The sequence below is a fragment of the Electrona antarctica genome (genome assembly GCF_951216825.1).
Source record: "Electrona antarctica genome assembly, chromosome: 22".
Classification (NCBI taxonomy): Eukaryota; Metazoa; Chordata; class Actinopteri; order Myctophiformes; family Myctophidae; genus Electrona; species Electrona antarctica.
Window position 1 is genome coordinate 15,344,088 of NC_136805.1, and position 14,188 is coordinate 15,358,275.

At 44.1% G+C, this 14,188-nt stretch overlaps 1 protein-coding gene across 10 annotated transcripts in view; it reads right to left on the reverse strand.

The window, feature by feature from the left end:
- The window catches only part of LOC306915666 (protein sidekick-2-like), a 532,391-nt gene that overhangs the window by 46,331 nt on the left and 471,872 nt on the right, over window positions 1-14,188 (reverse strand). For all 10 annotated transcript variants that reach the window (XM_079493153.1, XM_079493148.1, XM_079493152.1 and 7 more), the window contains 10 exons: window positions 13,731-13,846; window positions 12,531-12,720; window positions 10,818-10,916; window positions 10,278-10,472; window positions 8,655-8,856; window positions 6,525-6,628; window positions 4,282-4,352; window positions 1,634-1,769; window positions 1,133-1,189; window positions 99-200 (listed from right to left, as the gene is read on the reverse strand). In XM_079493153.1, coding sequence (XP_079349279.1) covers window positions 99-200; window positions 1,133-1,189; window positions 1,634-1,769; window positions 4,282-4,352; window positions 6,525-6,628; window positions 8,655-8,856; window positions 10,278-10,472; window positions 10,818-10,916; window positions 12,531-12,720; window positions 13,731-13,846 — 1,272 coding nt within the window. The remainder of the gene's footprint in view (window positions 1-98; window positions 201-1,132; window positions 1,190-1,633; window positions 1,770-4,281; window positions 4,353-6,524; window positions 6,629-8,654; window positions 8,857-10,277; window positions 10,473-10,817; window positions 10,917-12,530; window positions 12,721-13,730; window positions 13,847-14,188) is intronic.

Below are 14,188 nucleotides of genomic sequence, written 5' to 3' on the forward strand. Positions count from 1 at the left end.
TTCAAATCCGGGGCTAGAAGAGGAAAGTTACATGATAGTGCAGCTTTAAATAAACAATTAAAATGTGAGTAGTTGAATGGGACCGTCGGGGGACGCACCTGCCTCTCCGACAAACACCTCCTGAGGTGGGCTGGTCGGACCCTCGCCCACAGCGTTGTACACACTCATGCGGATCTCGTAGCGCTTGTGCTTGCTCAGGTCTGCGAGGGAACGAAAGTCGTAATTAGCTGGGGAATGGTTAAGTAAGTCATCGTTCATTCCCACAAAAGGCTTTTTTGTTTTTGGCGGGCTTGTTTACATTATGAACACGACGGCTGAGGAAATCACACTGTTTCAGCCGAGCCACTAATTATGGGCTTTGGTGGAATTGCAGTGGAGGCACTGAGGCACGCGAGGGATGTTTGGATATCTGCTTCCACAGTGTTTTATCCAAATAAATGAACGAGAGAGAGAGAGAGAGAGAGAGAGAGAGAGAGAGAGAGAGAGAGAGAGAGAGAGAGACAGACAGACAGACAGACAGACAGACAGACAGACAGACAGACAGACAGACAGACAGACAGACAGACAGACAGACAGACAGACAGACAGACAGACAGACAGACAGACAGACAGACAGACAGACAGACAGACAGACAGACAGACAGACAGACAGACAGACAGACAGACAGACAGAGAGAGAGATAGAGAGAGAGAGGAAGGAGTGAAAAGAACAGAGTCTTATATTTTCCAGCTCTCCTTACATTTTCATGAATGTGTGAGTTAAAATATGGTGTAAGCTGTGAGTGAGTCATGTTCCTTTGTGTTACTGTACTGTTAATGTGTTTGACAGTCAGACAGGTCTTGAATTGCTGGGAACACACAGTTGCAGGTAAACAACTCTCCAGTGCTAATGGTCTCAATTATAGTCAACTCAATTGACCAGGTGCGTTTCCTGTCTCATAATGCCTGGCAGCTGGCAGTGGCAGCACAATCATATGATAGGAATGCTTCCTGTGTCATAACGTGGTTATGTGTCATGCTGTGTGTGTGTGTGTGTGTGTGTGTGCGTGCGTGCGTGCGTGCGTGTGTGTGTGTGTGTGTGTGTGTGTATGTGTATGTGTGTGTGTGTGTGTGTGTGTGTGATAGTACTTACTGTCCAACTCGTACTGGGTCTGCATGGCCTCGCTCAGATTGCGCACGCTGTAGGGCGCTGTGGATGAGTGTGGGCACCCATATTGTGTGTGTGTGTGTGTGTGTGTGTGTGTGTGTGAGAGAGAGAGAGAGAGATGGAAGAGTTAGAGAGATAATTCATTGTATTAGGCCAATATTTTAAGTGTCTGAGGTAATAAACAGTAACACTCATCAGAGTTGTGACCGAAAAAATGCTGGCAGAACACACACACACACACACACACACACACACACACACACACACACACACACACACACACACACACACACACACACACACACACACACACACACACACACACACACACACACACACACACACACACACACACACACACACACACACACACACTAGTAATCAGTGGATGAGTGGGTGTCAGGAGTGGGATCCACAGACGATGACACTTCTCACAATGGCGCTTCTCTTTTGAGTGAAAGTGACAGTGCCGTGTAGGTGGATCACCTGTGAGCTCGGCCCAGGTGGTGGACGGGCTGTTGACGGTGTGGGTGGAGTAACTCCTCAGCCGGTCGTACAGGAGCTCCCGGTAGCGGACCCTAAACCCCAGCAAGATCCCGTTGATCTTCTCCTCGGCGGGGGGCTGCAGGGAGGAAGACCACTCCACACATTAAAGTCATACCGTGGTAGTAGCTAACACATGCTTAGCCCGCAGGCGTTTTGTTTTCAAAGGAGGAAAAAAAAAACGCCTGCGGGCGAGACATCCATGAGAAGTGGCATACGAGCGGAGTGAACCTAGTATTTTCGCTAAACAATTAGAGTGCAGAGCATAGAGTATATAAAGGATAGAGACAGAACTGGAGCACTAGCCCCGCCCACAAGCTATTCATTTCGATGAAGTTGCTCAGTGGCGTTTTGAAGCACCCGGAAGACTGCCGGAAGTACCTCCTCCGGACCTCAAATTTGAGGTCCGGGGTGACGTATGGGTGACGTAGGGAGTGATGGTCCTACGTGTCCGTGCACGGGTCCGCCTGCAGTCCTTCCTCTTACCACTAGGGCCCAGAGCTTCAACGTTGGAGCGCCTCACTGGCCCCTTGGTGCAGAGGGGCGTCACTCAAAATGTGGTGACGTCAGTGTTCTCCGTTGTGTGGAGCACATAGATTGGTGAACCAATAGGAAGTTCCCGACTGTCTCAGCCGGGAGATGGTGTGCCCTACTAACCTGACTCCGCCAGATGGGGCAGCAGAGAGTACACTGGGTTCCCCCCTCTCTGCTGCCCCATCTGGCGGAGTCAGGTTAGTGCCCTACTGTATATGCCCAGAAAACCATAGGTCTCTTTCAGGCTACACTTTACTTAAAAGGTATATTCAGTGATTTGACTTAATTCAAATATCACTTATTTTTTCTTTTTTTCTGGATAATCCTCCCTACTATAGAGTGTGCTGACCATATAAGGAGTTCCTCCCTGTCCCCAGTGAGCCCCTGGGGTCAAAAAACCCTAGTTTCAGTTTTGGTGGCGGGTGGCAAAACCTTCATCCAATCAGGATGAGTGGGGCCTTCCTCCAATCATGATCGAGTGGGGGCGGGCCTTGGTGCACATGCTGTTGGCCTGTTGCACTTCCCCCCACTGTAGAGCGTGCATGTGCACATTTTGTTACCGGGGCGGACTGGGTGGTTTTCCAAATCACCCAAATCACTGAATGCTCCTTTAACTATATACACGCCTGCCATTTTTAACAAACCAAACTGCTCAAATATTGGTTGATAATTCAGCAAGTCGCGATCGTTAAATATTGGTTGATAATTCAGCTTCAATAGAAATACCGTACATGGGTCATACATACAGTATTAGAAGGAGGAGGCACGGCTTTCCCCCACAAAAATATGGCGGCTGTGAAGAAGCAGCGGCTCCGATAAACCACAGCGGCCAATGAGGTATCTACGTTTATATCGTCTCTGTAGAGAGGAATTCAGAATTCAGGAAAAAAAATAGCAAATGTAGCAGATCTACAAGTTTGAAGGGCATCACATCTGCTACGTTTGATGCTTCTGTGTCACGCTGTAGTGCGATCAAGTAGGGCGTTAGATTTGAAAAAAAACGCAAAACGTTACAATATGGAGATAAGCGGTTTCTGCCCGACAACAACGATATGTCTATGAACAGCAGAACGAGACTGGACAACAGATGTGGCGCCATGTTTATCGTAATTCAGACATCGTCGCAATTACCTCGACATAAGCGTACAAATTGAAGCTCAAATGACTCTTTCCTTGGGTTTTTGCAGCAGTGCGGTCTGTCGGTGTTATTACTCGCATATTTCCCCGTTGTGTAATTACAATTTATCAGCTTACTTTTGCATCCTTCCTTGCCTCAGTTGCAGGGGATTTTATTGCAAAGCAGACATTTAAAAAACAGACTGCAAAGGAGGAGCAGGACGGGAAGAAAAACGTTGCCCGTTGTAAAAAACAAGCGATGACAAGCCCACGGGGAGAGAAAAGGTAAAGAGATGTGACTCTCACTCTATATCCTAATAAATTCTTCAAGCGTTCTCTATAAAAGTACCCGGGGGGCTCCTATCTCGCCCCTTTATGACCTGTTAATTCAGGTGTGAGTGTGGGAGAGGAGGGAGGCTGGATACTATGTGAAATTACTCCATGCTCTCTAATTAGGCCCTATGTTGACTGTCAGCTCCGTGAAGCTCAACAGACGATGAAACACTTAGACATAATATAATAATATAATATACTGTACATATATAATATTATGGTCGCTGTCGACTGGAAACCCAGGCCTTTTATTTCCTTTTTTGTAGTGTACACATTACAACGCTGTGGAAAATAGCTGTGAGCATTTGTTTGGTTTTGTTTGGTTTTCTTTTCTGAACTCGCACTACACTTTCACACATCCATCCATACATGCACTACTACACCACTGATATGTCTATTCATTCACACCACAGTGTATATTATGTATACAGTGTATATTATGTACTGTATATGTGACAATGTGACTTGAATTATGTTTTAGGAAAGGTAGTTTCTTTTTAGAAGATTTCATATGCAAGGCTATGGATTTCAGCACACAATGATGTCACGCCGCACGCACACATGCACACATTAAGGCCGAGCCAAATCGCGTTGCCTCGTCTCCTCACCTGCCAGTGAATCAGGACGGAGGTGGTGGTGTGTGGCGTAACGGAGAGGATCGAGGGTGCTTCGTCGGGTGCTGTGGAGGGGGAGGGGTGTAGGGGAGGGGGGGATTAGAGATAAAAGTAACAAAAGGTTAGACAAATGTATTCAATGGACCTGAAAAAGTCCAGAGGAAAAGCTAAAAGTCTGTAAGCGCTTGCAGTGGCATTCACGGGACATAAACCCCGGTGGAGGAGAATACAAACAAAAGCTGCCATTGATTAAAGCCAGTCAAAAGTAGCAGTTTGGGAGATAAGTGGTGGAAAAGTACTCAGATTCAGTAAAAGTAGCAGTAGCACAGAGTAGAAATACTATAAGTAAAGTACTCAGATTCAGTAAAAGTAGCAGTAGCACAGTGTAGAAATACTATAAGTAAAGTACTCAGATTCAGTAAAACTAGCAGTAGCACAGAGTACAAATACTATAAGTAAAGTACTCAGATTCAGTAAAAGTAGCAGTAGCACAGTGTAGAAATACTATAAGTAAAGTACTCAGATTCAGTAAAAGTAGCAGTAGCACAGTGTAGAAATACTATAAGTAAAGTACTCAGATTCAGTAAAAGTAGCAGTAGCACAGTGTAGAAATACTATAAGTAAAGTACTCAGATTCAGTAAAAGTAGCAGTAGCACAGTGTAGAAATACTACAAGTAAAAGTCCTGTAGTCAAAGTAAAAGAAAAATACACTTTTACAGTACTAAAAGTAAAAGTAACCCTACTTTTATTCATTAAAAATACAAAAGCAGCTCTACAAAGCTCACAATGTGTCATGATGTGACATATTGTGAGTTTGTAGATCTGGATTTTCTAATGTTGTAATAGATCTGCAATGTAAATAATAATTTCTAAATAATGTCAGACTAAGAAAAGAATGTTGTGCCTGTGAGATGTAGTGCAGTAGAAGTATAACTTATCACAAACAAGTACCTCAGAAATGTACTTGGGCCTATAATATAAATATAGCTACTTGAGTTAATGTACTACTTTCCCACCTCTGAGCTAGGAGGTTTTAGCACTGTTGTCTAGTTTCGTGGCAACTGCTATGACATCACTCGCTATGTCACTGTCAGCACTGTCCTCAACAATAACAATAAGCCAAGTCATCCTGACAGCAATTTACAATTTACACTGTAGGCATTTAGCAGATGCTCTTTATCCAGAGCCACTTAAAGGACCACTTCACCACTTTTCAACCCATCTTCATATAATAGGTCCTCACTTATAATCATGATAAAATGGCACAATTATTTTCCTACTCAGTCTGTGTCTCATAGGAGGACTGTGGGCTGTTCAGAAACCCGTCCACCAGTGACATCATCGATGGGGAATACAAGCTAATAGAAACTGCAGGCTTTCTAGTCCTGAAAAGTTGCAATGCGAAAATGGAAGCCATCGTTCTCACGATAATAAACATCTAAACATTTTTGTAAAAATATCTTGTTTAAAAAGATATCTGCCTAATAATGATGTCACTGGTGGACGGGTTTCTGAACTGCCCACAGCCCTCCTATGAGACACAGACTGAGTAGAAAAAAATGGTGCCATTTTATCATGATTATTAGTGAGGACCTAGTATATGAAGATAGGTTGAAAAGTGGTGAAGTGGTCCTTTAAGCAAGGAAAACACATACATCAAATGCACAGAGATGATGAGGATCATACTGTAAACCAAACACCTACCATCAGTCTGAACTATATTGGTGTTGGTTCGGAACCTCATTTTTCTACAATCTTGATTGATGATTTATTTCAAAAGATGATTGACCGAATTAAATGTAATAAATACAATTATAACAGGGTTAGAGATAGCCCAAACATTGTTTCAGTCGGAATCCATACCTAAATAAATAAAAATACAAAAAAATAAATAATAATAAACTGTACACTCTGGAAATCTACAAATAGAGGGTCCATTTGGTTCCATTAGTACACTGTCCCGAGTTTTGGTTCCCATAACTATCAATAATAATGTAGCTGGGGACCTCCTGGCTGTATTCACTGTCTCCTATGATAGAATGTGTTGCAGTTGTTTCGTCCTTACCGTCTTGCAGTGTGATGCAGGGTGATGGCCTCGCTCTCCTGGCTGTATTCACTGTCTCCTATGATAGAATGTGTTGTAGTAGTCCTTACCGTCTTGCAGTGTGGTGATGGCCTCGCTCTCCTGGCTGTATTCACTGTCTCCTATGATAGAATGTGTTGTAGTAGTCCTTACCGTCTTGCAGTGTGGTGATGGCCTCGCTCTCCTGGCTGTATTCACTGTCTCCTATGTCGTTGGTGGCCTTCACTTTGAACTGGTAGGAGGTGAAGGGCTTCAACCTGAAGGTGCAAAGCACACAGCAATACACATTCTAGTTTAGACAAGCAAACCAAGTAAACACATAGTTTTATATGCATTTGATACAAGTGCTTATCTCTGGGACCATAATCTATACTGTAAAACATGGGTGTCAACGTCTTTCAGGCCGTGGACCCCCCTAGCTGAGAGAGAGAGATGAAGCCCACTACATATTGTATAAAATTCATCGTTTGACAACACGATCATCAGTGTATTTTGGATTCATGTTAATATGTATTTTTGAGATGTTGAATCACTTAATACTTAGAAAAATGTGACCTTTCATTCTGTACTTAGTTTGCATTTCCCCCCTCAACACCACGGGCCAAAAAATGCAGATCTACTGGAGATAAGTGGTTAAAAAAAAAAAAAAAGAGTCCTATCACAAAGATTCCGCCGCCTCTAGTAACTTCTTATTTTATGCGTGTAACACGGAAGCTATCAGAACTGTGATGAACCACATGCTTAAAGGCCCTGAGACTTTGTGCTGCATCGTTAAGCTGTAACAACATATGCTAACCTCATGGCCTCTTCTCCTGTGGAACTCCATGCACCTCGCTGCATTTTACACATCATTAAAGGCAGACTAACACCTTGTGGGAGCAGCATACTGTAGGGTTCTGCTGTTGGACAGCCTCTAGCACTGAGTGCTATAATGTTCACATCCATCCATACTTTACTTTATCACGGCATGACAACATAGTTCCACAAACCCAAAGAAGCCGTCGGATTGTAGCCTCTAAACGGGCCAGCTGCTTAGACTCAGGGGTCATCTATTCTATATGTCCTTACATGGACAAAATGTGTCCGTGGCAAGACTTGGCCTCACCCGTGGCAAATGTTTTGATTCCGTTTTTACACACCATTATAAATGGTTCTTTATTTTGATCTTTACAAATGGAACCATTTGGTTCCATTTGTACACTGTCAAGAGTTACTGTACAGTCATTTAGGACTAGGTCTTGATGTGCTTGTCTCATGTTCTATGTCCATGGCAAAAATATAATTTTGACAAAAATTTCCACCACAAACCAGCATGGCGATGACCCCCAGCAAGGGAGATGTTTGAGATGGCTACAGTGGTGCTTCAAAATACTTTTCTGTTAAACCTTTTTTATTGTATTTGTATTTATTTTTGAGGGGGATATATAACATTAACATAGGGATTACTTGGTTTTAATGTATGTTTTGTAAGAATACTATACATCCGCAAAGTGAGCTGTAACTAACATCTTCAAATAATTGAGTAAAAAGTACAATATTAGCCTCCGAGATGTGGTGGACTAAGTGAGTATGATCGTACTGCAAAATGTACCTCTAAATTATACTTAAGTACAGCACTTAAGTATAAATTAATCGTCTCTGTCGGGTGGAAACCTCAGAATGTCCAAAACGGTGACTTTTCAGGATTCAAATAATTCAAACATAGCAAAAGTAGCAGATCTACAAACTCGAAACGCTGAATAGATCCGCTACTTTTGATGCTTTTGTGTGACACTGTAGTACGATCAAGTATGGCCTTAATTTATGAACAAACACAAAACGTTCAAACGTGGATATAAGAGGTTTCTGCCCAACAGCAACAATATTATGTACTTAAGTTACTTTCCACCACTGGGTGTCATAGGGCATTAAGCAACTAGTCGACTAGTTTACTAGTCGACTAGTAAATCCACTAGTCGACCTTGTTGGTACTAGTTGACTAGTTGATAAGAAAAAAAAGAAAAAGAAAATATTTTTTTTATTTTTTTTGGTAGGCCTCAAGATCATGTAGATTATAGTTATAGTCCCCATGTACACAGTTTTTCAATGTACAAATATTTATTAAAAAAAAAAAAGTTTATTTTTTTAATTTATTTTATTTTTTACATAATAGGTAGTTAAACAACTAGTAAACTAGGCAACTAGTCAACTAGTAAAAATGACTAGAAGTGAATGCCCTACATCACGCTGTGCATTGATTGGCCCTCCCGACTGCAGCTGCAGCTGCAGTGCATAGTACCATACCTGTCCACGGTGTAGGAGCTGGCCTCGTGGTTGACCGAGGCCGACTGGACGGTCCAGTTGCTTTCTGGGAGCTCCCTGAGCTGCACGGTGTAGTAGCGCACGGGAGACAGGCCGTCGCTGCCTGGCTCCCACGACAGCAGGACGTGGCGCGCCCGCACGCGCTCCTGGGGCACCATGGGACGGCTGGTGGGCTGGGGACGAGCTGGATGGACGGGGAGAGAGAGAGAGAGAGAGAGAGAGAGAGAGAGAGAGAGAGAGAGAGAGAGAGAGAGAGAGAGAGAGAGAGAGAGAGAGAGAGAGAGAGAGAGAGAGAGAGAGAGAGACATAGAGAGTGTTACTGTACATGTGTTTGTTCAGTAACAGTGTTGTTGAATAGCTTTATATTGTCATAATTATAATCATTGTAATGTTGCAACCTAAAACTTTGAGATGTACTGTTTTAGAAGGCAGTTGTAGAATCGGCCTCAGGTCTTAAAAAAAAAAAACCAATTGTTTGTAACCAAAAGGAAACACTTGCACCACTTTTAAGCCTGAGTTATACAGTACTTTGCACCACAAATATCGGTGAGCTGCTATTTTGAACGTGTTGTACCTCCTGGACAAATGCAAAGTAGCTGAATAAATGAACATCACTGAATTACTGAATACATGCATATTACTGAATTACAGAATACATTAATATTACTGAAATACCGAATACATGAATATTACTGGGTAAAAGCAATTAAGCAAACGATCAGAAGCATGCCGACAGACTTGTTACCACGGTGATGATGAACCACTGGTAAACAGCCAGTCAGTCACATCGGCTTCCTGTCTGACTGTATACCTCCAATACCAGGCCAACACTGATGCCAACCCATACCTGCCTCTGTATCTCCGTGTGTCTCCTCCAATACCACGCCAACACTGATGCCAACCCATACCTGCCTCTGTATCTCTGTGTGTCTCCTCCAATACCAGGCCAACACTGATATCCCATACATACCTGCCTCTGTACCTCCACGTGTCTCCTCCAATACCAGGCCAACACTGATATCCCATACATACCTGCCTCTGTACCTCCACGTGTCTCCTCCAATACCAGGCCAACACTGATATCCCATACATACCTGCCTCTGTACCTCAGCAAGGTTTTCTCAAACATTTGCTGTACCTTTTGTGCTCATACAGTATATGGAGATCTCTGTATATGTCTCTCCGTTTGTCGCCTTTTATGACCATATGGAGATCCCTGATGTTAACAGTAGCCTATAAGTGGCCAGCCACATCAACTGTTCTGGAAAGTCCTTGTGCAGTGGCAAACGTCTGCGGAGAATGTGTGGAGAATGTCTGAAGAGTACAAACTGACTGTGGAAAGTAAATTGATAATGATAAGTAAATTGCATGTGTGGAGAATCCGACAGGTGTGGGGAATTCGACAGGTGTGGGGAATTTGCCAAATCAAGCTAAGGCTGGGGTTGGCATGGAATAAACTGGCTCAAACGTATTTGTGTATACAATTGCAGCTGTTTGTACTTTGACATACAGACATACACAGTCACGCGGCCAGTCATTGGAGCGGTTTGGCACCGCTCAATAATAACCGCAGTTCCATGACAGACCACTCGGTGTCAGTGTTACCTCTCTTCTCGGTGGTGACCACCAGGGCCTCGGCCGCCTCCCCCCAGCCCTTGCGCGTCTGCGCGGTGATGCGGAACACGTAGACAGACTCCTGCTTCAGGCCCGTCACCGTGTACTGCCGGGCGCTGGGATTCAGCACGTCCACTGTGGCCGTGTTGCTATTGGTGGAGTTCAGCCGGTACGTGATCTGATAGGCTGGGATGGGGCAGAACACAAACACAGGTGTCATTTCAGGCAAAAAATATGGGGTGGCAAAAGTACTTAAAGATGGAGTGCGTTGGCTTTTTGGTCGTTTTATTTAGAATTTTCAGTCTAAAACGGAAGGCTGTGTGCTTCTGAACCAATCAGAGTGTCGCATCCCTTCAGGCTATGGGACGTAGCTCCGCGACATATGGAGTTGTTTGTTTCCCAAACTTCACAAGTCAGATACAGTCCTGCACATCAAGTTGAACTATGGAGATACAAGGTTTCTGCATGCTGGACGGACAGTGATGTCTGAGTTCCTCCAGTCTACAGGGGTTGTGGTGTGGTAGTACTGACCCAGGATGATGCCGTTAGGCTGGGCAGGAGACTGCCAGATGAGCCTGACCGAGATGGTCCGCACTTCAGGGAACAGGATGCCCACCGGAGGGCCCGGCACTGCAACACAACAGCACGCTTATTATAGCATAAAAATAAACAAAATAACAAAAAGTCAAATTGTAAAACAGTTAGTAAACTGAAGAAAAATAATATTAATTGCACGCGCGCGCACGCGCACGCACGCACACGCACACGCACACGCACACGCACACACACACACACACACACACACACACACACACACACACACACACACAAGCCTCATTACTGCAGAAAACCCGCTTTAAAAACCGATATTAACTGATATTGAAAACAAAAAGTTTAAAAAGAAACAAACAAGAAATGCAATAACCTTGAAACGCTACACTGAATCTAAAACACCTTTTAAACAAACAACACAGAGATATCTATTCTGTGCATCCAAAATGAGCCTCTGGTCCAGACACATTATAAAGGTGATATTTTATCAAGCTTAATGGAGAGAAATACACTGTGCTCTATAATGGCTCAGCCCAGCATGGATTTATTTATCCACAACAAATTAAATCATGAGTCAATGAATGCATGCGGTGCCGAGAAACGGCACAATATTGATTTTTATATTTTCTCTCCCCCCTACCTCATTGAGTTAAATATGCAAAAGGAAACAGGATTTACTGTATACTGCAATGGCAAAATGAATGCTGCAGTCGCCCCTAGCCTTCTGTGTGGCTCCTAGCCTCCTGTGTGGCCCCTAGCCTCCTGTGTGGCTCCTAGCCTCCTGACGGAGAAGCAATCTAGGCCAGTGGTTCTCGAGGTGGGGCCCGGGGACCCCCAGGGGGTCCTTGCCAGGGGGTCCCACTCCCCAGCAAGATTATGGAAAATAAGGTTACCATTACCTTGAAAATAGACGATCTACAAGCTCACAGCAGTTGTGAGAAATGCGTTGTTCACAACACATTTTGAATTCAGTTTGATTCAGTTGTTCAAAAGAATCTTGAAAGAATTATGACAACATTTTTAATATTGTAAAACAAGACCAATATTGTGGGGTCCCTGAAACAAATTTTCAGATGGGGGTCAACGGTCAAAAACAACATATTAATTTGGCACTCCTTGACATGAAAACAATCCCAACCTTTTTCATGTCAAGGACCCCCAAATTGACACTAATTAGCCCGCGGACCCCCATTTGAAAAGATATGCCAGGGACCCCCATAAGAGAAGATTTTTACGGCTCTAGCAGAGATTCTTAACTCGTTTCATTTCAGTCTACGGACCCCCATTTAATGGCATTTCTATCTCTGGGACCCCCAATTTATATTGTAAAATCAATGTTAATTTAACTCTGAGAGTGTGATGAAATGGAACCAAGTTAGGGTCCATTTGGTTCCATTTGTACACTCAGAGTTACACACCCATAAGGGTCCATTTGGTTCCATTTGTACACTCTCAGAGTTACAGACCCATAAGGGTCCATTTGGTTCCAAACTATCATTTAGCTGGGGACCCCCTGGAACTCCCTCAAGGACCCCTGGGGGTCCCCGGACCCCACTTTGGGAACCACTGGCGTAAGAGACACATTTCCAAAAAAGCTCAATAAATCGCCAACCAACCAATCAATCAATCAATCAATCAATCAATCAATCAATCAATGGATCTGATAGATGCGGACTAGGCTGTGGTGCGTACCGTCATCCAGCGTCCTCTCCAGGATGGCGGGGGCGCTGGGGCGCCCGTCGCCCACCCGGGTGAAGGCCAGGACCTGGATCTCATAGAGGACGTACTTCCCCAGACCCGTCAGCTGCACACTGTGGCTGGCGTTGCCCTCCACCGTCCACAGCTGGACCGCACTGTCACTGTCCTTCTCCTTGTACACCACCTGGTAGAGACCATGCATATGATGTCATTATCAGCTGTTGAACGCATAGAATCTGTCGTTTATCGTGATTAAAAAACACTCACAATAATCATGGTTAGGAGATTTTAACTTATCGTGATGTTGTAGGCTACATCATCATGGCTCTATAGTTGGACTGCTTTTTTTCCTCGTCTACTCTACACCAGGGGTTCTCAACCCGTGGGTCGCGACCCCTCGGGGGGTCGCCAAATTATTTTAGGGGGTCCCCAAATAATTTTTTTAATTTTTTTTTTCACGATTTTTCAAAAATAGCAGACCTACAAGCTCGTAGCGCGCCACTCGGTGGCGCGCTATGAGCTTGTAGATCTGCTATTTTTAAATAGCTAAATTATAACAATGCTTAAAACACCAAAAGGGGTTCCCGCCCAAAATGGTTTAAGGTTATTGTAGCAGTCAATTTATATTGGGGGTCGGGAGGGGGCGGGGCGGGGGTCCCGAGACGTTGCCAAAGCATTTTCGGGGGTCCCCGGCCAAAAACGTTGAGAACCCCTGCTCTACACCAACTCTCTTCACCAAAAATATCAAATTTGCAAGGTCACAATCCGTTGCAATGTCCTGCTGTTTTGGCTAATGCTAACCTCAGAATATGGATGCTGGGCTGGTTAACAAATGTTAGCAAATATTATTTTGATTATCACGAAATTATTTTGGCCACAATATTCATGACATGACATTTTCATGTCGTCCCATGTAACACCCCCTGATACCAGGACCAAAAAAGGACTATTTGTTTTTCCAAACATTTTGTGTTTTGTTGTCGTGTATTAGCACCCTACTACTTGATCATACTACAGTGTCACACAAAATCATCAAAAGTAGCAGATCAATAAGCTCGAAACATGACACGAAGGGCCGTGTTTCGAGCTTGTATAGGACTGCTACTTTTGCCATTTTTGAATTTGAATCCTGAAAAGTACCAGGTTTGGACATTATGCGGTTTCCACCCTGGCAGAGACAGTGTACACATGTACCTTGTAGCCCAGGATGAGGCCGTTCCGGTCTGGCTCAGGGACCTCGAACCAGCGCACCAGGATGCTGCTGGAGGTGGTGGCGAAGGCAGAGACATTGGTGGGACCACAGGACGACACTGTTGAGGAGAGGAGAGGAGAGGAGAGGAGAGGAGAGGAGAGGAGAGGAGAGGAGAGGAGAGGAGAGGAGAGGAGAGGAGAGAAATATAATGTACTTTGTATATCACTTTTATAACTTTCTTTAATCGCCTTAGGGCTTGCCCAGAAGTGGTTAAGCGTGTCTGTGGGTTTTATAAATATTTATTGGACCAGTGAAAATATTAAAGAAATAAATGAGAAATATTACATTTCCTAAAAACAGTGGTTTTGGACATCCACCCAACAGCAACGAAATGGGTTTCCCTTGTGTGTGCATGTCTGCGTGTCGTGTGTGCGTGTGTGCGGGTGCGTGTGCACGCATG